The sequence below is a fragment of the Rhizomucor pusillus genome (assembly GCF_041956525.1).
Source record: "Rhizomucor pusillus strain CBS 183.67 unplaced genomic scaffold VTP01scaffold_5, whole genome shotgun sequence".
In the NCBI taxonomy this organism is placed as follows: domain Eukaryota; kingdom Fungi; phylum Mucoromycota; class Mucoromycetes; order Mucorales; family Lichtheimiaceae; genus Rhizomucor; species Rhizomucor pusillus.
Window position 1 is genome coordinate 965,658 of NW_027192147.1, and position 24,434 is coordinate 990,091.

Consider the following 24,434-nt stretch of genomic DNA (forward strand, 5'->3'; position numbering starts at 1 on the left):
TTCTCCATCTTTCTTTTCCTATTGAAACAGTTCAGACTACCCACTATGCGGATCTCATACCACCCATCATGGATTGGTAAAGGCCGTTTGGATGAGAGATTGTTGCAGCAGCAAAATTGAATGATTTGAAAGGTGCAATGATTAGTCTCTTGTTACTATGCCGTACGAGTATGGCTGCAGACCGCAGCAGCAGCAGCGTGGAATCAGAAGCGATGGATGTGAGCAGCACATCCCTATCAGCAGCAGCAGAAACATCAGCCAGCGTGTCCAGTACATTTGCATATTCAAGCAAGAGTTTCCAAAACGACGAACCATTGCCATCGTCGTCGTCGGATGAAATTAACGGCGTACAAGACGACATTGTGCAACAAAGCAGTGCGTAGTAAACTGAACAAACAAGGCAATGCGTTACCAATGATTTCTTTTTTTGCTCATCCGAAAAAAAAAAAAATACGGTGTAGATTTGGATTTGGACGCACTGGAAGAGGAAGGAGGCCAGGATGAATTCACACCCACCAAAGTAGACGCAGCTGCTGACAAACCATCCGCACCGTTGCCGCCTGTACCGCAGGTGACCGGATGCCGTACACAGGGTCAAATCGCAGTTACCTTTGCAAGTAGAGATGATGAGCTAGAGAGAATATATATATCAAGAAAGTATCACTAATTTTATTTACAGAGTGAGGGACCTAGCGATGCCACCGCAAAGATGGTACGTCAACTCAACAATGCGGATGCACGAGCCAACTTTTTCGTCAATGCTACATGGTACCCAAATAGTTGCAATAAGCGGTACACTAATGCATCTGCTAACTCTTCTCTTAACAATACATAGGCTTTACACACAGCAGTATGCGATGGTGCTGCAAAACACATACAATGCAGGACACTTTATTGGCATGACGTATCGTGTAAAGAACGACGATTCATCTGTCCTGACAGACGCAGAAATCCGCGAGGATATCCTGAAGAATGCTCGCACGATTGAATCACTTATCCACGTCGCTCCTAAATATGTCCGCCTGCACTACACACAACCAGAAGATACCCGCACAGAAAACATTTTGAAAGACTTAGGATTCGTGCTGGTCGGATACAACCTGGACAGCCAAGACTACCTGCACAAACCTATCCAGGAAGTTTACAAGAATGCGTTCGATAGATACAAAGAAACCTACGATGCCAAGGGCTCGTTTATTTCCGTCCAGTACGATGTGCCTGGCACCGTGCATGTTTCCAGCGTGCCCAGACTGGTCAACACAATCAACGACGAGGGATACACCATGGTCCGACTCGATGGTTGTCTCAATGATCCCAAGCCATACAAAAAATGTATGTAGGCTTTGCTTTGTCTGCTTTTACCAGACGGACCCAGGAAAGGAAAAAAAGAAAACTAAACATATCTACATTTAGCCGCTGAAAGCAAAGAATATGTCTCGGACAAGTACTCGTTTAACACGACTGGGTACCACCAGGGCCAAAAACCGGTCCCCCAGAGCGTGATCGATGCCTCTGAGCAGGAAGACGGTGTCAATAACGACAAGGAGCAAGAAACACACAGCGGTGCATCTGCGTCCATTGCGACGAGCATCTGGTGCGGCCTGGCTGCTGTTCTTTTGGGACTGGCAGTGAAATTCTAAACAAGTTTTAACATAACCATAATAAGGATAATGTTGACAACAGTAATAGTATAGAGATGACCTTTTTTCTTCTCCTTTATAGCAACTTTGTAAAGGACAGACTTAAGAAAAGAGAGAACAAAAGTTTTTATACAGCAAGATATGATGATGAGGGTAAACTAGTAGGAAGCGGCGGAGAGAGGGGGAGAGAGAGACAGAGCGGAATAAATGTAAATGGCACAAAAATCTAGAGCAACGAAAAAGTAATTAGAAGGTAAAGGAGAAGAACAATAGGATGAGCAATGGTATAATGTAATGAAAAAGATTTACAAAAAACAATGAACTAGCAGGGGATGAAGAGGTAGTAGAAGTAGCTGTAGGGTACTTTGCAGGACCATCCGTGTTGATGCTGACGCTAGGTGACGGATTGGAGGTCGTGCCGACCAAATCCGCCGAAGCTTCCCAGAAGCTCAGTTTTGGCCGCACTGGCTCAATTGTCATATTGAGGCTTGGTTGAAGCGCATAACCCAAGCTAGCGAGTGCGTGCAGAAGATGCGATCCAATAGGACCACCATCGTATTTCAGCACTAGTGTATCGAGAGTTACACCGCTTTCGGTGTAGTACACCATCAAGAAGTCTGGAGTTTTTCCGTACGTCGCCCGATCTACGTGCGAGAGAGATGTGCCACTGATAAACTGTGAAAGGGATGTTTCCAGCAAAAGGGTAGTCCCATCAGGGAAGACGGTCCAAATATCTTGAGCCGTAGTCGCAAGTTTGTATAGCATTTGAGCCTCGGTGCGGATATCCTCGAGACAGTACCATGCATTGACCATGTCCAGTATCGAGTTAAACATGACGTTTGAGTTGCCCCATGTATTGAGCAGCCGCGTGATTGTTGTTAAGCTCGTGTTTTTCGTATAGAGATACTTGTCTAGAGGAAATTCAACGAAGCCCCAGAAAGGCTGATTGCCCTGCAGGGATGCTTCAGCTGCGAGAACTTGAGCTAGCTCGTTCGGGGGCTGCAATTCCATGGGCACCAAAAACGGCGTGAGAGATGGTATATACGTCGAGAATTTGGCATAGGTAACATCGCTCCATGAGTTGACGAAGCCAAGTCCATGTACAAGTTCGTGCACAACTGTTCGCAGCAGATCAGTTTCATTGGTATCAATAGCGCGATTGTCGCTCTAGCAACAAAAAGGTTTAGCACATCAAAGTCTTGCTACGACGACGAAAATTGAAAGTGAAACATACAGGAAAATACCAGTCGACTTCGCTGTTAAACTGTGCTTTTATATCATACTCGCTCCACTGAGGCTCTGCAGGCAGATTATCAAACTGTTTGAGCATCGCCTGAGGATACATACGGGTCATGTTATCCGTTTCATCTACCATCAGGTAGGACACGGCTGGATAGGCCTGGCCTGCAAAATCTTCTATTTAGACGCTCCTCCAATCAAAAGAGGCGTAACGCTCGGAGTACCTACCGACATTCAGCGCACCGTTGGCGGTGTCACAGTCATTCAGGTCTTGGCAAAATGGCAAATAGGATGCATTGACACGAATGGCGTTGTTAAGGCGGATCACTGACGCCAGGATCTGCCCAGCTTTTATGAGAGTGTTGTTGACCTTCGCGCATTCGTCCTGGCTCGCCGATCGGCAAGTGAAATCAAAAGTTATCGGGTCATTGATGGAGTCAAAGCGTTTGCTGAGTTGTTGTTCTTGAGATCCACAAGGAACAAGTGCAGACGACGGCGGCGAGCGAGAGTGCAGGGTATGTTCGATGCACAGGGTGGAATACACTTGGCGTACGAAGAGTACAAAGACACCAAGCTGCCAGAGGCAAAGGCGCATGAAAACAGGTACAATGGAGAAACGAACAAATGTGTTGTCTGAAAAGAAAACAAATAAAAGGGCAGCTGGTGCTAGTTGACTGCTTGTATCCCCGAAAGAAAAGCGACTTATGCCAAGCGAAAAGCGTGCAACGTTAATGTGTCGTGTGTGGATCGCCGCTGTCGCCGTCCTGAAGTTCTGTTGCATTATCACGCACGCACCTTGCAGCCTTGTTCTTTCATCCAGTCGCTATCTGCTGCCATGTTGGACGAACATGGCATTCGTGCGCACACGCACAGGCTCTTCCTCTCTCTCGTTTTCTTTCTTTCTCTTAACCATAGGGAGGGGGAGATGCTGTTACGGGGGAGGATTTGTGGAATCATCTCCCAGTCTGCCAAGCCTTTTTAATATATCTTTACTTACGGACGGGGTCCCTGCTCTTCCCAAAACCCACCGCTCTCTTCCATGGAAATGCGTTGCGCTCGGTCGCACAAAGTGAGGTTTTTTGCGATGGCATCATCTTCTCATCAATGGTAAAGAACCGTTAAGCAGCCGGTTGCTGTATGTATATTCTCCTGATTTCTTTTCTGCCAACAACGTACAGACGATGATTTGCCCAAAAAGACCGACCCGCCCGGGTATACATATACCCAACGTTGATTTTGTACAATTCTCACCGGTCGTCTACAACTTTCGCTTTATCAACTACTCCCGACGCAGATGAATAAAAGTTACCGTTTTAGGCAGCAAAGGTAGCACACACACACACACACACACACAAACACAAGTACTCGCCGTTTAATCGATCAGTTTCTTTTCCATCAGATGGGCCGTAGCAGCGCGCTCCGTTGGATTTCTATTCTAATGATTCGTTCCCGCAGAAAGGAGTTTTCCGCAAGACCTCTTGGCATGGATGAAATATTTCTCGGTGACCGTATATGCCTCACATTACGAGCGGCGGAGATGTGTACCATCAAGACTACTGCTGCCGTTGCTGCAGAGCTGGCATATTTAGTCTTTTAATACAGTTCAAATTATCCATTTATTTGCGGTGCTCTTCTTCTTGATCCACCGTCTCGTTGACGCTGTAATTTTTAAAATGATGAATTGCATAAGTACACAGCTTTTTTTTCCTCCTTGGGTTTTATTAGTCCATTTTATCCTTGGGCTCAGCCATACAATAACTGTGCGTTTTGTGATGCGCGTGGTGGAAAACCATTTAACCCGTTTTGTACATTAGCCGTGTTCCATCAAAAGACCAACCTGGGATTAGTACCTGTCACATTCCGGTGGTGGTGGTGGTTCAAAGATGTAGGTAGTATTGCGTAGTATAAAAATGGTACAAGTGAAAATGGGACGGGACGATCATCTCATTGCTGATCCCCTGGATGGCGCCAAGCCGGGGATGATCGCTCCATTTATAGTCACAGAGCAAGATTGGCAACACGAGCGCACGAAAATCCCAGTAAATGAGAGCCCTTTTTTTGCAGATCCCCTTTATCTCTTTGCAAATCTTCAAGCAGCTAGAAGTTGTGATATAAAAAAATTAGGCGCTAAAGTGACTGGCGGATAATAGGCAGCAATAAAATGTCATCGTCGTCATAACAGTCGGAATGATCTTGTTGTCATGGCAATTTTAAAATAACATAAGATTGTTCACGGACTCGTCGTCGTCGAGTACTTTTCGTCTCCCCCTTTCCATTTTCAGACGAGGTCACAAAAACCTATTTGTTCGTTTTTTCTTTTTGTCAGTGCGTGCAGATCGTCGAGGCCGGCAACAAGGGGTTTTGCCGATGAGCTAACCACGTTGTCCCCGGGTGTCGATGACTAATAAATATATATGAGCGACAGAGATCACGATAATGGGCCGAGTTTCTTTTTTCTGCAATCCTGTTTTTGGTTCGCAGCTACGAGACGAACTAGAAGCACAGAAAACACAAAATTTGCCGATCTGTGCGATGGCGGAGCAAACTAGCGAGCAATGGCGCTGATGACTGCATCAGCAGAGATCAACGACACATTGTTATCCCTGCCAAACAGCAAAGACAATATGTTTCTCTCTTAAGCTGTAGAGGATCATCTGAAGGTAACAACAATGCAGGTCCAAAAGCGCGGAAAATGGACCGAAGTTAGGGAGCCAATACCACCTTGTGGAACCAAACATGCGCGTGGCAGTGGGCCTCTTAAGGATCTCGAGAGCCACGCAGTTCCCAAGAAGAGTCATTCCATCAAAAATAGGGCTGTTTGACAAAATTGAGGATCAGCACAAGTCCAAACAAAAAGTTCCTTCTCAGTTTTCCTTGATCGACCTTGCCTTAAATATAGATCCTCTTTACCGCAATCTAGGCACTGTAAATCCTACCTTCTTTTCCTCTCTTTCTCTGTTTCTCTCTCTCTCCATCCTTTTACTCTTTCATCTCTCTCTTCCTCATTCTTTTTTAACTGTCTTAAAACTCACGAATCCTTCCATTCCTTTATGCACCGCCATGGAAGCAGCATTGCCGAAACTTCCGTCTATTGAGTTCATGCTCCGTGAAATCTCTCAAGAGCAACGAGGTACATGCTACACGCGTAAAAATCAGTTGCCATGTAGGCTTACGTGGGAACGTCCTTTTTCTTTTCTGCAGATGCAAATCAATGCCAGCAACAGCGAAGCAACCAACTGTTCAATCCACTTCCGTTCGTAGGAGGAGCAGCAGCAGCAGCAGAGCCAGGCACTAAGCCCGGCGGATGTCTGTCGGGCCACATGCAGAAGCTGACCATCTCGTCGAACGAACCCGCCAAGCCAATTGAGCCCGACCCGTCTCGACATTTGTACTCGCATCCATCATTCACGCTGCAGCAGCCGCGCTCACCGAGAAATATGCACACTCGATCCTTCTCGGACAATACCCACCCGTATCCCCAGGTATATCCCACTGCCGCTGCTACCGCTGTTGCTACTGCAAATGGATCCCGTCAGTATCTGCATCCCGGATACCAACACCGTCGTGCTATTTCGGCAAACGCGCTCGATGCTATCATCCATAACCATACCCCTCATCAACATCAGCAATCACCACCCCCGCTCATGTATTCCTCTGCGTCCACATCTACAAACGGTTCTTCTTCTTTTCATCACCACTCTGTAACCCAGAGCAACGAACATCAGCAATCTGCTGCTACTGCTGTTGCTGAAGGCAATGATCGGTATGCATGCACCTACTGCGGCAAAAAGTTTTCGCGCCCATCCTCGTTGCGCATCCACACATACTCGCACACTGGCGAAAAGCCATTCGAATGCCCCGAGGAAGGTTGTTCCCGCAAATTCAGTGTACAAAGCAACATGCGCAGACATTTACGAGTACATCGGTTAGGCCGAGCAACCAAGAGGAATAATTACTCCAAAGTGTTGATTGCAAAGCCTTCAACCTGGAACAAATAGTAGTTGCCCTTTCTCTCTTTTCCTTTAATCTATATACTATTATTCTTCTTGTCTCTCACACACACTCTGTTTGCCTTACCCCACTGTAATTGTAATTTTTTTCTTTTTTTGACAACATTATATCTCTCTCTAAAGGTTTCTCTAAAGGTTGATCCTTGTTTTTTTTTCACACTCATGCACTCGTGGTATCTGTTTACTGCTACGTTATGTGACACACATTGTTACTATCAATGCAGCGGAGGATGTCTTGTCAAACCGAGATACTAATATACGGAAAACGGGTGGAGGCAGAAGAGGAGCATACCGGTTTTTCCCCAATTGCAAAGGAAAAAGTAGTTTAATGGGTACGCGTAAAGGGTATTAGCCAAGCCTAGGCAACCAACACAAGATAAAAGTGTAATGTTGCTTGGAGGTAGAGGAAGAGAGAGAGAGAAAAAAAGGGGGATAGGGTGCGTTTGTGAGGAAAAGATGTTTGTATGTACACTGCTGCGCTTGCTATCCTTTTTTCTTTTCTCTTTTGGGAACCGTCGCTGCTGCCGTGGACGTGTGATAACTTTAAATGGTGAGCCGTGGCGCAAGACGAACAACGAGAATCAACCCGTCGTTCGTCGAGCTCAGGATTCCCTCCACCGGCTCAGTGACATCCTTATCTTTGTCGACGACCCATTGGAAGCGTAGACGGATGACCAAATCTGTTGTCCTCGAGAGATCCATTTGCATTTGCACGACGTCGTGGTCGCGCTCGCAAACATGATCAAACAGCGAGCTGCCGACGACTTCTTCGCAGTTTACTCCTACGAGCTTCTCTGCCATCTTTGATACAAACACAATGGTAGCGTCGTTTGTGAATCGATTGATGATCAAGCAGAAACGCGGCTCTTGGTTGTGTGCAACTTGCTCATTTATCCACCGGTGCGTCGACTGGAGATTCTTCTTCATCACATCCTGCCGATCGTTCCAGGCACCCAATAGTTGGAGCGATGCATCCTCCTGGATAATGTACGCTTCATCGACGGAATTGCATCGCATTTTGTAGCTGATATGTCTCGGATCGTGGACGAAATTCGAGCACACTAGCACATCGTAGCAGTAATGCACAACCGTGTCAAGTAGCACATAGTGCCCGTCCTTGTGCCGCACTCGATATGTAAGCATGGTAGCCATTTTCTCGTTCATCACGTTTGCCATGTGGTACCGATGTATGTTTGGAATCTCCCGCTCGAGAAAGTACTCGTAGGCCGCCGTGCCAATCTAGAAGAGCCAGAGAACGCCGTTGAAGCGATGCCAACCGAGAGCGTAACCTCCCCTTCATTCTGCATAGTATGAATTTACCATTTCCTGAGGTGTATGCCCAAGCACTTCTTGTACACTTTCCGACAAGTAGACGTAACGGGCGCTTGCCGTGTTGTCATAGATTGAGATAAAGTTTGCATGAGCCGAGGTCATACCAAGTCCGTGTTTGACTGACTGCTGCTACCCGAGAAGCAATCGCTATCCATCAAGCGCGCTCTGTTGGACATTTTAAATTCAGCATGTTTTTGCCTTTCCCCTTCATTTTGCCCCTCCTCAGGAAAAACATCCACCACGCGCCACCCGCGGCCTTCCTCTGTATATAGTCTTTCGAAAACCGTTTGTCGTATTCGGCATTCCAAGACTGATTACGAGAATGTATAATCCAGGAATGATAATCTTTGTTACTAGGGATCATACATTACTTGACATATCCAAGATGTATCGTATGCTCCTCAATACCAAATTGATTAGTTTATCACTATTCGCAATTAAAAATCATTGCATACATATAGTATGTGACAACAGCGTGGGAGCTTTACAAAATTGTGTGTGGAGACATGCCAAACAAAACGTAATCTTTGTCTTTTGAAGATTCTTCGCGAACCGGTATGGAACCTGATCCCTGGTTGTTATATCACAGCCAACAAGGTGATGGAACGTCTATCTTAACTGTAATGTAATTGCATCCTCGGTCTTAATTGCTTTTGTGTCTCTATCATCACACATCCACGTGGACGGATATGGAAGCCAAAGACCAGTGATATCCTTATCTACGATTTACCACGAACAAAAGTATAGTTCAATTGTAGCTTGCTAGAGTATTCATATTACATGTTAAGATCAAGTACAGTAAAGATCACTATTATGGGCCTAGGCTCTCGTAGCGGGCGTTGTGCTCGGCGCGGTGACTAAAGAGGCTATACAATGCATTGTTAGTCTGATCATCTACGCAGACTTGACGTGTATAAGCATTACTCCCACTTACAAGTAAATGATCAGACCGATGACAGGAAAGAAGAATACGAGGAGCGACCAGGCAAGTTTGCCGCTCACGGTGCGATTCGAGTTCAAGATTTCAAAGATGGCAATGAGATCCATAATCAGGATGATAAGGCCGACGATACCACCCGAGTACGAAAGCATATTCTTGCCGAAGGGACTCATTTTTAAAGTACTAATCGAGATATAGAGTGAGAAGAAGAAAAAAAGAAAAAGAAAGCACAACCCAGAGAACAGCGGCGGGAATACCAAAATTCATGCAGACGCCCGGTCTCACATTATCGGCCTGAGTTGCAAAAAGAGTAAAGGGATGGTGGGCAGTAGTTCTTTTCCAGACTCTGTCTTCTCTCACAATGAATCCGTCTCGTCGTTCAGCCTCGAGCTCATCGCTCTCAACCCCAGCGGTCGAATCGCCGGCAAAGCCAACAACCAATGACCCCCGGCCACTGTTTGTCAATGAGTCAGAATCCGGCGTGGAAGCGTCGCAATCCTCCGTTGGAGAAGAGGATGAGGATGCTGACGAAAGCCGGTTTAACGAGCCTGAATCGCCCGTGTTTCAACGCGCTGTAAGGACGGCGCAGCGTACTCAAGAGCATATCAAAAAGAAAAGCCGAGCAGCAGCTATGCCGTTTGTAAAAGACCCTTCATCAGATGATAGCATCCCATCCAACATCCGGGCTTTGGCGACAAGGAACGACTGCGATCGGGTTAGAGCCATGGTGAATGTTGCTACCACTAGCCCGCACCATCCTGTCATGATGTCCACGTCAAACTCATCCGGGTCAGACGACCAAGTCCGTGATATCCCGACTCCATCCTCAGGGTATGAAGGCGACACTGAGGGTGCCGTAAACGATGGGCATCAGCAACCCCTCGCAGCGCACCCAGCTCATCGCCATCATCATCATCCATTTGCTCAGCGGTTCTCAGAATCCAAAAGCGTTGGTGATCTCTCAGCACCTTCTTCAAGGTGGCCATAGAATTATGCTTCAATATTCATCATCATCAATGGTATTTGCCTTGGCTAATGTGTTTTGCTTCCCCCCACCTCAACTCTTTTATTTTTGCTGCCCTCTACTTTTTGGATCCATGCGTATTAAATCAAACATGAAAGAGTTACAAAGGTAGAGCCAAAAGTACCACTGAGCGATTATATGTGGATGGTGGAGTGATGGCTACTGCTGCTGCTGCTGCTGCGAAAGAGGGATCCTTGGAATGTCAATTTTCGACCTTTAGCTCCGGCTGTCCGCAGATGTGAAAGGTTACACAAATGTCTCATTGTAGGTCGACCGTGAGGACAATTCTGCAGAACATTGATCAGTATCAAGCTGATCCCAACGTCCTCTGTTACTTATCCTTACCCACGGCTGGTCGATTTCACCCATATGGCGCACGATCTAATGTTGGACAGTCAGACGTAGCACAGACATAAAGAAACGAGAGAGCACTTGCCTCTGTCATTTGACGTTCCGTTAAACTATCACCTATCATGACAGATCTTCGGCAGGCCCGCGAGGCAAACATGGCTCTGACGCGCGAGCAGCGAACCATCTGACCCGGTCTTTCGGCTAACAAATGGATGATCTCGCTAAAGTCTAAGCAGCAAAGGGCGGTAAGAGACAAAAGAAAATTGGCACATTTTCTTGCATATAATACCTTTACTATCAAAGGAGGTCGATTTGCTGACGGGCTGTGATACAACCTTGATACGTCGCGTTGGTTCTTGATCTAAATCAATATCAATCTCGAAGCCGTTCGCGCGTAAGATATCTACATTTTCCACAGCGATTATTTCCTCTGCCACAGTCAGTTCCGGATGTTGCGGTCTTTTTATAAGAAAACTCGTAAGTTTCCGAAAACAATGGATAGACATATTAAGATACTTGCGTATATAAGCGTTGTCCTTCAAGTCTAGTATGTAGCTGAAGTGTCTCAAAGTTGTACTTCTCGTCGGATGCGTGCTGGTCGATAAGGAACAAGTCGTGATCGTCCAAAGACACAACGATGAATCCAAGGTTAAACTGTCCTAGAATTCGCATGTGCTGGAAATCCGTCTTTTGGATTATCCGATTCAACATCGCAGCTGCCTTGTCGTTGTCTCTTGTGTTTGTTATGCTCGCGTCTTCGAGATTGTGCTGCATAGTTTCATCCTGCTTTGACGTCGATGCCATCTCGTCGTCTTTGGTCGTTGAAAATGCAGAGAATAATGAACAGATGTGCGCCCAATCGATGTGAACTTGCTGTGTGAGATGTTGAGTCTGTGTTGATTTGGACCAAGAAGAGCTAACATCCTCCTCTACTGTACTGACAGATTCTCTATACGCTTCCACCACGGTATCTAGACCATTTTCATCTTCTGATGCTTGTCGATTTTGCTCTACACCTTCTTCATCGGAGGTATCGAGCATATCCACGTCGTTTTCATCTTCGTGGTGACTCTGTTCCTGGACATCTTCTGAACTATCAATCATTTCGCTATCATCGTCGCCGCGCTGCGCTTCAACCCGGCTGGAAGATTCAGATATGGGTATCCTAGCACGTTTGCTGATAAAGCTTTCTAGACTTCCAGACGGCGGATTAGCGCGTTTGGAAGCTCGAGTACTCGTAGTGAAGCTAGCATGCGGACGGAATTGCTGTCCATTGGTATTTACAAGACTTTTCAACCTTTGAATTGCAGTGCCTCTGGTTGTCTCAGTCGTTGTGGATGATGATGGTGATGAGGATACTGTTGACACTGATAATGTGTGCTCTTGATGCTGGTCGACTAGACTAGAAGAGGATGGCGAATTCTCCAATGATGTCTCTGGAGTATTGTTGGAAAGATACTCTTCAAAGGTTCTTTGTGTATATGTGTATCGTGAAGGTTCAAGCTGCTCTCTTAATTTTTCCTAAAATTTGGTTTCAGTTCTGTTCCTGTGAAAGAAAACTATATGTCGGTAACTTACGATGATAAAGTTGACGAGTCGTTCTTCATTGTGAATAAAAATGGTGCGTTTATCGGGTGTGACGTTTACATCATAAGAGTCTAGTAATATCAAAGGAGCTAAGCCTAATTTTACTTCATCAAACATTGTTTTCCATTATTTACCTGTTGGAATCTCCAAATTTACGACTAGAAATGGGTATTGATTGACAATAAAGTTGTGGTAGAGTTCATTGAACCCCTTTGCAAGCTAGTTGAAACTTTGTAAGCATTTTGACTCTGTTGGATAAGAATATATCTATTTTACCTTTGGGATATTGCAAGGACGACCATTGATGTAAAAGTACTGTCGATCGCTGCTGCTTCTTCCCAGACCCTGTTCAGGCTTCGACATGTAGCCTCTTAGATAGACTCTGAATCACAACATATGTTAACACCGAACGCTATCCGCAACATGTATACCTTTTATATCGCACCTTCCGCTTTCAGATTCAGGTCTCACGACTTCTGATAGATCAAGCTCCAATGGTATAATCTGATTTAAAAGTTTGGATCCGAAAATATTTGCTATGTTATCCTTGATAGCCTTGTTTCCATTTGTAGAAATAATGCGAGTACTTTGTCTGAAATACAAAAAATACAGTTGGATGTTATGTCGATAAAGTTAACAGTCTCCCTTAGTACTTACCCTTTAGAGGGCTGGTTTATGGCTTTTATGCGTATCCCTTCGCAAATGATACCGTATGCTTGGATGACTGCAATGGCTTTCCCATACTCGCGTTTGATATTTCGCTTGTACTCCCGCTGGCGCACTGGCAATGAATGAAAAAAGTTCAATAGTTGCACCGTAGTACCCATCTAGGGAAAAGAAATGGAAGCATTTAGCTTAAAGTTACATTTACATGTCGCGCATGTTTCGCGTACCGCGCGCGCAGAGGGCGTGGTGGAGACTAAATGTCCTTCCGTGTTGTAGACTAGTTGAACGCCCTTGGGTGCCTGTTCCTGCGTCGCTGTAGTTACAAGGAGGTCGCAAGTCGCGCAAAGAGAGCTAAGCGCCTCTCCTCTGAAACCGAGCGTTTTGACTTTTTCGAGGTCTGTAAAATCGCGTAGCTTGGATGTATAGTGCTTGAGCGCTGTATATTATGCACTGTTTAACATCACACAGACGACTCATCTTTGTTTGCTTCGCGCGTACCGAGGTTTTCGTAGTTGACAGGATCAATGCCGCTGCCATTGTCTGCAACTTCCAGCCCCTCCAGCCCATTTTCTTTAAACTTGATCTCTTTAAGATAAGGTCAATGTTAGACTTAAAGTGAGAGATCGCCCAATGAGCTATCGTTTACCAATGTTGGTCGCACCCGCATCAATGCTGTTCTCAACCAACTCCTTGACAGCTGCTGCGAGATCCAGCACCAACTGTCCTGAGCTTATTCTGTGCACCGCAGCGGTATCAATGCGGTTAACCACTTTAGCAGCCATAACATGTGTAAAAATGCGGGAAAGAAATGCCAGGATTTTCTAATCGCTTTTGCCCAGTTTACTCTTGTCAACAGTCCAAAGTCCAAATACATAATTTAAACGAATTAACAATAAATCCTTTGCCATTTGTACGGAGTCCAACATCAGGTTGATCTTGCTACCGTCGATTTCGTGCCAGTTGACCTGCACCTCGGCTATGGGTATTTGCAGTAGCTGTGCAATCATCAGACATTCAATGTCGAAAATCCATCTCTCCACGTGCATATTCGGGAAAACTGCTTGCGCTGATTTGCGTGTAAAAAGCTTGAAACCACATTGCGTATCAGCGATGCCTCGAACGCCTAGAACATACACCAGGCTGTGGAAGCATCGCATCAGAAAGTTTCGGATAAACGATCGCTGTTATAGCTAGTCAGTACAACTCAAACCATTAATCTTTTAATACTCGTTTGGTTACCTTAACAACTACCTCGGTGGTAACCAGGTGGGATCTAGAACCCACAGCTATTCCGTGACCATCCCCATCCTTTGTAAGCTTGTCCAAAGCCGTCTCCAGTTTTGACAAGTCGCTAAACCGCGTAGCACCATCTGCATCGACCATCAAGCAGCGTTTGCCGCGGGCACTGAGCATGCCCTGAGTGACAGCTCCTCCTTTGCCGCGATTCTTTTCAAGCGAAAGTACACGAATATCCACATTTTGGTGTTTCTCAGCAAACTGTAGTGCGACCTGCGCAGTGGTGTCTCTACTTCCATCGTCTACGACTATAATCTCATACCTAAAGCTGCTATCTTGCTCATTTTTCCGTGTTTCCAAAAAGTCGACAGTCTCCTTTAACATTGCTGGAAGACGTTTGCTTTCTTCAAAGGCAGGTACGATGCATGACAGATCGACGCTAGGTGAATCAAACAGACTCGCCAGCCGTTTCCGTTCCGGGCTCTGGGCATCCCGGTAGTACTTTTCATTTTCGGTTCTCGGTCGAGGTTTCGGCGAGCAGAGAATGAGAAACCCAAGTACCTAAACATGGTCATGCTTCAACGTTTACTATGCAGAACACTCAATGTCACACTTACAGCTGCCAGGCCGCAGAGGATTAGAGCAGCAAGAATACCGAGTAGAAGCATAAGTATAGGGCAATGGGCTTCGAGGCGGGCGGGGCAGCAGTGGAAGGCTTACAAAAGGAACGTGAACCCAATGCAAATGCAAGCGGAAGCCGTGCCAATGAAATTTGACAGCGCGTCAGTTGCTATGGTGCCACAAGACTTTGCCAAGCGACTTTGTAGATCAATATAATGCACGTCGTTGTATTTCAAAATATCATTTACAAAGTCCAATGTACAATGATGGTTTTGCAATATATTACAAAAAGTAGTGATTGAATGATTGATGCATTGGATTGGCAAGAAAATGTATGAAAAAAAGCGGCTATGATTTTTTGCTGCTCAACTCGTCCACAACAAGTTGACCAGTTTCTACACCTAAAAAAGAAGAAATTGTGAGTACAAAATATGTACACGTAGGCCAATAGTAGTAGAACTTACTCTTGCTAAGTGATTGCGGTGCTTGTGGCTTCTTGCCCTTCTTTTGTTTCTTCTTCTGGTATCTAATGACAGAGACAGGTACGGATGATTTGTGCAGCAAAAACGAAGATATAGAGCCCATGAGCATTTCCTTCATCGTGCTTCGGCCGCGGCAACCGCAAACAACCATCGTGAACGGCAATTCGTTAATCTAAGAGATAATGGCCGATAAGTGGTTAATTCAGTAGCAGCAGCCAAATAATTACCAAATTGGGTAAAACTTCTTTCGGACGACCTCGGATGACGGTCGTCACTAGCTTGATATCGTACAATCGCATTTGTCCCAAAATACTCTTTGCTTGGTCTGTGACCCCGATCGATGCAACGTGCAACTAGAAATAGAAAAAAATGGGTCAATATCTTTTCTGCTCATTGCTCCTGCATGCATGATAATAATTTTTTATACACACCTCGTTCACTGGCGATAATTTCCTGCTGTTGTTGTTGTTGTTGTTGTTGCTGCTGCTGTTTTTCCGCGTATCTTCGTCGCGATTGACCACAGTGACAACGTGCACTTCTTCTCCGTCTCGCATGATTGTTCCCATAGTCCAATCAAGCGCCGCTATGCTTTCGCGGCTAAAGTCGCATGCCACCATGTACATTCTCCGGCGGCGAGGATATATCTCATCTGTCTTGCCGTAATATTGCGTTACTTGCACTCTGTCCGGACGCTCGGTCAAGACCGGCGCAGTGAATATTAATCGCGGATCACGATTCCGGTCTACTTTTTCTGCAGTCTCCTTGCGTTCCAGATCGTGATAAGGAATATGCCGATTTTTTTCGGTCGTCTCCAGCAGCTTGGGATCGTCGAAAAGTCCATCTTCATCCAATTCCTTTTCTTCTTGTTTTTCTTCTTGAACCAGCTCCTTTTGTAGCTCTTCCATTTCATTGGCGACCATATCTTCTTGCGATCCCGAGGATCCTTCTTCTTCCGAGGATGACGAGGGTGAGGAGAGTATGGCTGGAGTCAGCTCTTCCGAGGGAGTAACGTTATCAATGTGATTGTGGTTTCCTTGAGGCTGCAGAATCTCTGCCGGCGGCACAGACGCGTCTTCTGGCTTGATATCATTCAATTGCTTGAACACTTCCGACTGGTCCATATCCTTGTTGCCTGGCGAGAGAACGAAATCGGGAGAGATCGAGATTGCGGGAAGCTCCTTGAGATGTAAATCATAGTGATAACGCGACGGACGCCTAGTACCCAACTGTGGGCTTGCAACTTGTACAGGATCCACCATTGTCTCTGGGTGTGTGCGTGTGTAGAAAATATAAGAAAAAATAACAAGTAAAGGTAGAAAGTAAAAAACAGAAAAAAAGAACGATGTAAAGAAAAAAAGGATTTGCAAAGCACGATGCTTTTTTGACGTCCGTGCATGTCGCTTTGTGTCTCAGATCGCACACATTCCGACGCAATGTGTTAGTGGTTTTTTTTTTCTTCCTTGCTCCTCGTCCACCCTTTCGTGCAACACCAAAATTTGGATTTCCAAAAAAATGTAGAATCCCGTGCAAAATGCATTAAAGTTTTTTATTTCTTCTTTTTGAACCTCCACGATATGCGGAAGTTTCATTTAAAGCAAATCAGCGGTGGCAGAGAACTCGAAAACAACGTGCTTGCCGGTGAGCTTCTTGTAGACAGAGCTGAAGGTGTCCAACTTGTATTCCAAAGAAGTGGCATCCTTGGCATCCAAGAAACTATCATCCACCGAATTTCAGTGAGACTCTCATTCATGCACTCAACTTTTAGCAAAACTTACGCTCGGATGGTCTTGGAACCATCGGTCTTGACACGGGTGCGCTTGCCAACGATTTCAGAGGGGTACACAAGATCGTCCAAGATGGCACCGTGGACAGCAGTCAAGGTGCGAGATCTGGGGCGGGGCTGCTTAGCGCTAGACTTACGACCCTCCTTGGGAAGGATGCGGCGCTGAGCAACAAAGACGACGTGGCGGTCAGAGAACTTCTTCTCGAGTTCACGGGTCAATCTATAGACATTTTTTCCAACCGGTTACAATCTCTGCTGTCGATTCGATAATGGCAACAAGTAATTACCTGGCCTGGACCTTGTTCCATGCCTTTTGTTGAGGGACAGGAACGAAGATAACAACGGCCTTCTTGCCTTGGCCAACTTCAACCTAGCAACCAATATATGCGTAAGCCCCACCTATTTCCTCGCAACCAGAAAACGATGTCCCGCCGTTTACGTGGACGGACGATTCATACCTCCTTGGCAGCGGTGATTTGGAGGGGACGGAGCTCCTTCTTCAATTCGGGAACGTTGTTCTCCAAATCGACAAGGGCTTGGGCGACGGTAAGCTCGAATTCGTCGGAGGGCTGTGCACCAGCAATCTTGATAATCTTGTGAGAAGCCATTCTGACTAGCGAGAAGAGGGGTTTGCTGTTAATAGCCTGTTGCTTGTCGAACACAGCATTTGTGCCGTCATGCCCAACCACACATTCACAAAGCACCAAAATTTTTGATACCCTGCGTCAAGCCCAAACACTAATCGATACATCCACATCCATCATTTCATCCATCCATCATCCAAATAATCGACCTATCCACTCTTTGCGCTTGGTATCTTTTTCACTGTGCTGTATACGTACATGACACGCTGATGGTCTGCAAGAAAAGAGAACGAACGACTAAACCACCTTGAACTGTCTTTTACGGGGCGCCCGCTACTCCCAAATTCAAACGCCGCTCCACCTCATCATTTTTACGCTATTGGCACGTCTCTTGCTCGCTACTCGCGAAGTGCACACTGCTTACCTATATAAATGCTAATTAATAATGAATACAATTTCTGATAGTTTACCAAATGCAAAAATGAAAAATCTAGCTATACTTATTTACCTTTTAATTAGCTAGTTGTAACTGGTATATCCATAGCAACAAGTATACAAACGGGGCCTCAAATTTCGATATTTCTATGTATATTGAAAAACTGTAATGTCATGTTCGATGGATCATAGCTTACTGCTGAGATGGATCCATAATCTCTTTTGTGATTGATTGAGTACATGCACAAGTCAAGTCAACAATTACACGACAATAAAAGGTACAAAAGAAATATTTATATATTTACACCGATTTATGTCTAAACTTCTACAAGTTGATGTTTTGCTTTTGCCAATTCTAATAGATTGTCAAATTCTCCAGAGTTGCGACACATGGTATAGAAGACAGAAGAAGTGTTTGTAATAAGCTCTAGAGGACTGAATTGATGTAGAAGATTAGCATCGTAATATCTTTATCTGTTTCCATAGCTTTCTCATCTTACCTAGCGAACTCAACGATTCGACCCTGGTCCATGACCAAAATTCTGTCGTATTCGATAACCGTGTGAAGGCGATGAGCAATACACAAAATTGTAGAGTCAGCAAACTCGGTGGTAATCGCCTTTTGAATGGCACGATCGGTCTTAAAGTCTACGCTTGCAGTAGCTTCATCCATAATAACTAATTTGCTTCGTTTCAAGATAGCACGAGCAAGACAGAGCAGCTGGCGCTGACCCTGAGAGAAGTTCTTGCCACCTTCAGCCACAGTGGTCTCTAGGTCACGGAAAACGTTGGCGTTCACATCGTCGACGACGTCCGCGTCAAGCTCGTCCGATGGTAACAACTGCACACGGCGGAGAGCGGTAAAGATTTCATCATCGCTGAACTGGTCAAAGGGATCCATGTTTGAACGGAGCGAGCCAGAAAACAAGACAGGATCTAGGATAATCATATGAACGTGAATTCATTGCAATCAGAGGGAGAGATATCACTTTACCTTGAGGAATAACAGTCAAATTGCCTCTCAAGTCTTCGGTGCCAAGGTGTTTGATATCAATGTCATCAATGACAATGCTTCCGCGGCTAGCTTCAACGAAGCGGAAGAAAGATAATGCGAGTGTCGACTTGCCGCTGCCAGTGCGTCCAACAACACCAATCTTCTCCCGTGGGTTCACCGTGAATGACAATCCTTTGAGCACAGGATCAAGATCAGGTGCATAACGCACTTCCAGATCAACAACTTGTATCTTTCCAGCAGTGGGCCACTAGAAGGATTCATAAAATATGAGTTTCCAGTCATTTGCTCGTTGCAGCAGGTCAACTTACTCCAGTGGGCGGTCGAACGTCAGTGATAGCAGGCGGTTCTTGCTCCATTTCGGCATATTCAACAACCCGCTCAATAGCATTGAAGCTCATTTCCAAAGTTGTGTATCTGCGGATAGTCCAGAACATCTATTTCAAATAGTCAAAATTAGCCTCCTTCATACGTATGATCTATTTCTTGCATGCGCTTACATGATCCGCAAAGAGAAGGACAAAGGAGAAGCAGAAACCAGCTGCAGACGCGTCGATCCAATTCAAATTAAGAAGGATGATCAAGGCAACGACGACGTTGATCATAGCGCTAATCAAGCTGAAGCGAAGGCTGACCCAGCGGTTCGCAGCCCAAGTGTAAAAATATGGGCGGGAATTCCTATCAATTTTTTTGAGCATATCCTGCATGAATTGTCTGGTTGCACCGAATGCACGGATTGTAGAAACACCGTTGATCGTTTCGGTGAAGTGACTGAAGATCGGCGAACGTGTAACAGAGTCCATACGCTTGAGTTCACGCGACAAGGAAACGAACATGGCACCGGCAGCAATATTAAGCACGGCGGTAAGAAGCATGGGAATCACGAATGCCGGGATGACTGTCGATACGGCTATGATTGACGTTACAGCAAGTAGTGATACGATCCAAAAGTTGATAAGGTCATTGGGGACACTTGTGTCAATCGTCTCGAAATCCTTGGAGAAACGGTTAAGAATACGACCGACAGGTGTAGTATCAAAGAATCGCATGGGAGCACGAAGGACGGTTTCCAGCAGCTTCTCGTAGAGTCTACGACTCGCGCGCAGTGAGCCAAAATAGAGTACGATGAACCGTGCAGCACAGACAATAACATTGCTGAGCATGATCACAACGTATATGGCCAGATAGAAATCAACATCCTTGTCTGCAGTGATGCCAAAGGTCGAGGCCGAAGGAATGTGCACCGAAGATATAGCGAAGCTGGATTGCATGCCATCCGCAGAGCTGGGAGCCGTGGCCTGAGTCCATTTCTTGATCCACCAGCTATCAGCAATATCAAGCATACGAGCACCCACAACGGTAAATGTCAAAAGGATCCAGAAACCCCATTCGCCCATACGTCCAAGGTACTCCTTGTAGTTCTTCCAACGAACACGTCCAGAAGCACGTTCTGCATATTCAACATATATGTAAGCTGCGTTCTGTATGACCTCTAGCGATGTAACTTACGTTCTTCTTCGACCAATGCTTTTGGAGTCTTGCTCATAAGTTCGGCAATGGCTGCAACCGAAGCCTCGGTATCGGTTACATCTTCTACTGTCTCTTCTTCTGCTACTTCCTCGAGATCCTTTTCTTCATCAAGTATAGCAGCAAGACTATTGGATTCGCGCAATTCAGAAGGAGTACCCACAATATCTGTGCGACCGCCTTTGATGTGAACAAGGTATGCGCAACCGCCGAGGCAGAGCTTAACGTGGTGAGTAATCAAGATACGAGTACGTCCTTGCATCAATGGTCCAGTCAAGCATCGTTGATACAAATGCTTTGCAGTGTGAGCTGTAATAGCATGGTTAGTTGCTAGTTTCCCCCACAGCGATGGTCTTTTTGTAAGCTCACCATCTACAGCACTGAGGACGTCGTCCATCAAGACATTCTTGGCTCTCGAATAAACAGCTCTTGCCAAGGAAACTCGGGCCTTTTGACCACCAGACAATGTAATACCTTTTTCGCCAATCTCCGTCAAGTCACCATCCTCAAGGTATGATAGATCCTTGTCAAGAGCACAGGCAATCAACGTTTCTCGGTACCGTTTCTCATTCAATGGCAAGCCAAAGAGGATGTTATCCCGGATAGATGCATTTTGCAGCCAAGCTGAATTTGCAAAACATTGAGTAAATCATTGTTTTGGATGAACAAATATGCAAATATTTACCTGTTTGTGATACATAGGCGACTGCATGCTCCAAGATCCATTCTTCATCAGGAATGACAACAGGCTTATCAAAATCAGCGGATACGTGATCAGCTACAGGGGCTCGGGGACAATCAACGCTGCCTTTGAGGATAACACTTTCTCCCAGAAGACTGAGCAAAAGTAAAGTCTTTCCAGTTCCTGTAGCGCCGCAGATCACGGATAATTCGTTGGCGGGGAAAGCCAAATTAACGTCCTTAAGGATAAAAGAATCACTGTCCAAGCGGGTGGCATCCGACAAGGATGAGGATGGTGTAGACGAAGAACCAGATGTTTTGCTCCAGGCAACGGTTGCATTGTTGAACGCGAGTCGAGTAGGCTGTTCGGCAGTAGTTGGCGATGGAGGATCGATTTCTTCCTGATCAAGATACTTTTGAATGCGCTTAATACTTGTCCACATTTGAAGGCCTTCAATGAAGCATTCAGGAAGTACATTCAGGGCAAATCGCAGTTCGTTCAGCACCGCTATGCTCTATAGATCAGTGTCGGTCAATCTCGTTAATAAATCTAACAGTCTCAAAATGCTACATACAGTAAATGCAACGGGTGCGGTCAACTCATGACCTTGTAACTTGGTGTACGAAATGAATGAGACGAGGGTCACCAGCACAGGGGTTCTGAAATTTAAGATATATCAACATACTAGATCGCATTTTTGGGACTTTCAGTATACACAGCAATACTTACCCTGACCAAACGAGATTGAAACCGATGTCGGAGAGATATGTAGTTCTCAAATGCTTAAGTTCTACACTTCTTGCATCCATAACTCTCTTTTGCCATTTTCTCTCGGATGCAAAGAATTTGATCTGTCGGATACCCTGTAAGACTTCGTTGACCAGATTGACACGTTTGTCTCGAGCCTCCATAAGAGCATCCTGAGTCTTGGCGAAAAGTTTGGCGTTGTAGTGATTGATAGGCAGAGTAACAATCATGACAGCCAGACCAAGGAAGCAGGAGTAGCCGATCAAATGATACAAGAAGAAAAGGCCGACAAACAATTCTGTAGGGGCCGCGATGAACGAGAACCACCATGTGCTGAATTCGGAAATGCGGTTAGAGTCAGTGCTCATCAAATTCACGATTTGGCCAGTGGACGTCAAGTCATCCTCGTCTTCTTTATCATCCTCTTCTTTGTCTTTTACACCGGGTTTTTGCTCCTCTCCATTGTCACCAGTTGTGATGCTGAGATCCATGCGACGCAGTGTCTTGCGATAGATTTCAATGTTGAGCATAGCTTTAATGCGGACTTGGAGTGAACATGCAGCTAGGAAACCAACGATAAGTATACGATTTGTGAAGAGCCGTACACTTTACATACCCCAATACCACAACTGGCCCACAATGATGCCCAGGACGATAATTGAAAGACCTTGTCCCAAAACATTCAAGTAAGCATCGCTTATATCATCACTTGAGCGTCGTCCCGAAGCCACGTCTTGGATGAGGTAGAGGATTCTGTTGACAAAGTATGTAGGTACATAATACAGCAACGAAGAAACGATAGCCATGATAATCTGTAACACAAGAGCTGTCAAGTTAGCCCTAAGAACACGATACATCAGGCTTCGTTCGCGATGTCTTGCAAAGATGTAATAGAGATTGTAGCCTCTGTAAAGTGGAGGCAAGGTCGGCAAATCATCATCATGAAGCTTCTTCTTTCTGTACGCAACATCGACAAGCGGTGATATCCAGGTGAAGTACAAGAAACCAAGGACTGACGACACGTTGACTCCACAAACTTGTCTACCCTTTTCATCCAAGAATGGCTGTCCTCGTTGTGTAGTTGCAGTTGTATACAGCAAATCGAACACCATCAATATGGATATCAGGAGCGGGACACCACGGATCCACGACAACGATTCCGCAGTTTGAACATATTCGTAGAATTCGTAAACGGTATTGATGAATGCTCCCAAGTATACCACACACAGATGGACGTTCAAGATAAAACCCCAATCGTTTGGCAAGCGGAACCGGCGGACTGTCCACGCAAGGGCCGAGGTGTAGAGCCACGATACGAAAACCAACGCAGAAGCGAGGATCGATAATTCTTGTCCTTTCTCGAAAGGTTGGGTACAATTATACAGGTTCAATGCCGACAAAGCAGTCAGAACGGTCGTTTCGATCGCGAGACGTACAGGACGGTCGTAGTCAGCGAAGGGAACAGACAGATCGCGATCTCTGTCGTGATGGAGGTGATCGTGGTTGCCTTCTTCCGGCTGGCGACGCTTCGTTTTGTGGTCGTAAGCTCGCTGTAGGGACAGAACCAAGGCGCTACCGCAAGCGGTTGCAGCCTGCCCCGAAGCCAGCCAGACGCCGTTCGGAATGCTTGTCATGAGCGACTTGCAGGAAAGAAAGGGCCAAAATTTGAGATAAGCTTGGAGTCGCCCTATATACCAATATTGGATGCGGGCCAAATTGGAAATTTTTGGTTTTTTAGGGCCCTGGCGACGCCGCAGCAGCAGCAATGGTCCACGGTAGCACAACATTCAAGCATGTATTATGCACCTTGCCGCAGTATGAAGTACCTGCTAAATCTTACCCTCCAACTCAATTAGCATCACATTCCTATAGACCGTACGACTAGAAAAGTGTGTCGTACATTTTATAGATAACGAGCCACGTACCATATTAACTTGCACTGGGTTAACATTGTCGGCAATGGAATATGCAAGAAAATGCTGCGCCATTTTGAGGTCCCAGTTAGGTGTTTACAGACATGGGGTCCGATATGACCCATCTGATCCCGAAGAAAAGCCGCAGCCCAATTTCTCGCTGCATTAGAGCACGTATTCATAACCGAAAAAGTCGGCAGCGACGAGTACGCCGTGGTCCTCACAATGATGCAAGTGCGCTTCACTGTCATTTAAATGCTTAGGTGGATAGGATTCTGGTATGTCTTTATCGAGCTCACTGTGGCCAACTGTTCCACGAAGACTATTATCCTTATCTGGTTATTTGCGATAGGAGGCATACCGCGTTAAATGCTCACATGGCACGAGCATAAGCCTCAAATCATTGGCTGAATCTGAGAAATGTCGTGCTATGGACGCGCAATCGCAAATGGCTTACCTAGCGTACAACTACAACATCAGAGTACTCCATGGATCGTTGAATATAGGCAGCTTCTTATGTTGATATATCTTGGAGATTCACAAATCCTTTTAATATGTCAATTCCAGCGGTTTGCAAGCATCTACTGTTACGCGTGTAAATAGGTAGTCCTATCTGTATTATG

At 45.6% G+C, this 24,434-nt stretch overlaps 11 protein-coding genes across 11 annotated transcripts; 3 read left to right on the forward strand and 8 right to left on the reverse strand.

The window, feature by feature from the left end:
• Positions 1-45: 45 nt before the first annotated feature.
• On the forward strand, positions 46-1,640 carry VTP01DRAFT_8532 (uncharacterized protein; the record flags this gene model as incomplete). The annotated part of the gene is made up of 6 exons (XM_069387664.1): positions 46-76; positions 133-375; positions 462-613; positions 680-768; positions 836-1,332; positions 1,414-1,640. 6 exons carry the CDS (start codon positions 46-48, stop codon positions 1,638-1,640), a joined length of 1,239 nt encoding a protein of 412 aa, XP_069241410.1.
• Positions 1,641-1,886: 246 nt separating this feature from the next.
• VTP01DRAFT_8533 (uncharacterized protein) lies at positions 1,887-3,474 on the reverse strand (the record flags this gene model as incomplete). Its single annotated transcript, XM_069387665.1, has 3 exons — positions 1,887-2,807; positions 2,875-3,044; positions 3,108-3,474. The coding sequence occupies 3 exons, from the start codon at positions 3,472-3,474 to the stop codon at positions 1,887-1,889; spliced, it is 1,458 nt and encodes a 485-aa protein (XP_069241411.1).
• A 2,465-nt stretch (positions 3,475-5,939) lies between these two features.
• On the forward strand, positions 5,940-6,877 carry VTP01DRAFT_8534 (uncharacterized protein; the record flags this gene model as incomplete). Its single annotated transcript, XM_069387666.1, has 2 exons — positions 5,940-6,009; positions 6,081-6,877. The coding sequence occupies 2 exons, from the start codon at positions 5,940-5,942 to the stop codon at positions 6,875-6,877; spliced, it is 867 nt and encodes a 288-aa protein (XP_069241412.1).
• A 555-nt stretch (positions 6,878-7,432) lies between these two features.
• VTP01DRAFT_8535 (uncharacterized protein) lies at positions 7,433-8,323 on the reverse strand (the record flags this gene model as incomplete). Its single annotated transcript, XM_069387667.1, has 2 exons — positions 7,433-8,128; positions 8,210-8,323. The coding sequence occupies 2 exons, from the start codon at positions 8,321-8,323 to the stop codon at positions 7,433-7,435; spliced, it is 810 nt and encodes a 269-aa protein (XP_069241413.1).
• Positions 8,324-9,032: 709 nt separating this feature from the next.
• VTP01DRAFT_8536 (uncharacterized protein) lies at positions 9,033-9,334 on the reverse strand (the record flags this gene model as incomplete). Its single annotated transcript, XM_069387668.1, has 2 exons — positions 9,033-9,087; positions 9,156-9,334. The coding sequence occupies 2 exons, from the start codon at positions 9,332-9,334 to the stop codon at positions 9,033-9,035; spliced, it is 234 nt and encodes a 77-aa protein (XP_069241414.1).
• A 188-nt stretch (positions 9,335-9,522) lies between these two features.
• VTP01DRAFT_8537 (uncharacterized protein) lies at positions 9,523-10,149 on the forward strand (the record flags this gene model as incomplete). The annotated part of the gene is made up of 1 exon (XM_069387669.1): positions 9,523-10,149. The coding sequence occupies one exon, from the start codon at positions 9,523-9,525 to the stop codon at positions 10,147-10,149; it is 627 nt and encodes a 208-aa protein (XP_069241415.1).
• Positions 10,150-10,319: 170 nt separating this feature from the next.
• On the reverse strand, positions 10,320-13,571 carry VTP01DRAFT_8538 (uncharacterized protein; the record flags this gene model as incomplete). Its single annotated transcript, XM_069387670.1, has 13 exons — positions 10,320-10,472; positions 10,531-10,566; positions 10,622-10,764; positions 10,826-10,995; positions 11,057-12,057; positions 12,115-12,194; positions 12,258-12,342; positions 12,400-12,505; positions 12,569-12,715; positions 12,781-12,950; positions 13,017-13,225; positions 13,288-13,374; positions 13,436-13,571. The coding sequence occupies 13 exons, from the start codon at positions 13,569-13,571 to the stop codon at positions 10,320-10,322; spliced, it is 2,523 nt and encodes an 840-aa protein (XP_069241416.1).
• Positions 13,572-13,610: 39 nt separating this feature from the next.
• Positions 13,611-14,693, reverse strand: VTP01DRAFT_8539 (uncharacterized protein; the record flags this gene model as incomplete). Its single annotated transcript, XM_069387671.1, has 3 exons — positions 13,611-13,970; positions 14,029-14,586; positions 14,643-14,693. The coding sequence occupies 3 exons, from the start codon at positions 14,691-14,693 to the stop codon at positions 13,611-13,613; spliced, it is 969 nt and encodes a 322-aa protein (XP_069241417.1).
• Positions 14,694-14,994: 301 nt separating this feature from the next.
• VTP01DRAFT_8540 (uncharacterized protein) lies at positions 14,995-16,387 on the reverse strand (the record flags this gene model as incomplete). Its single annotated transcript, XM_069387673.1, has 4 exons — positions 14,995-15,047; positions 15,111-15,300; positions 15,356-15,481; positions 15,560-16,387. The coding sequence occupies 4 exons, from the start codon at positions 16,385-16,387 to the stop codon at positions 14,995-14,997; spliced, it is 1,197 nt and encodes a 398-aa protein (XP_069241418.1).
• A 330-nt stretch (positions 16,388-16,717) lies between these two features.
• Positions 16,718-17,519, reverse strand: VTP01DRAFT_8541 (40S ribosomal protein eS7; the record flags this gene model as incomplete). The annotated part of the gene is made up of 4 exons (XM_069387674.1): positions 16,718-16,841; positions 16,904-17,131; positions 17,199-17,281; positions 17,370-17,519. The coding sequence occupies 4 exons, from the start codon at positions 17,517-17,519 to the stop codon at positions 16,718-16,720; spliced, it is 585 nt and encodes a 194-aa protein (XP_069241419.1).
• A 728-nt stretch (positions 17,520-18,247) lies between these two features.
• On the reverse strand, positions 18,248-23,532 carry VTP01DRAFT_8542 (uncharacterized protein; the record flags this gene model as incomplete). Its single annotated transcript, XM_069387675.1, has 11 exons — positions 18,248-18,365; positions 18,431-18,866; positions 18,925-19,192; positions 19,254-19,379; positions 19,443-20,392; positions 20,452-20,778; positions 20,839-21,093; positions 21,155-21,665; positions 21,726-21,810; positions 21,881-22,460; positions 22,515-23,532. The coding sequence occupies 11 exons, from the start codon at positions 23,530-23,532 to the stop codon at positions 18,248-18,250; spliced, it is 4,674 nt and encodes a 1,557-aa protein (XP_069241420.1).
• Positions 23,533-24,434: the final 902 nt, after the last annotated feature.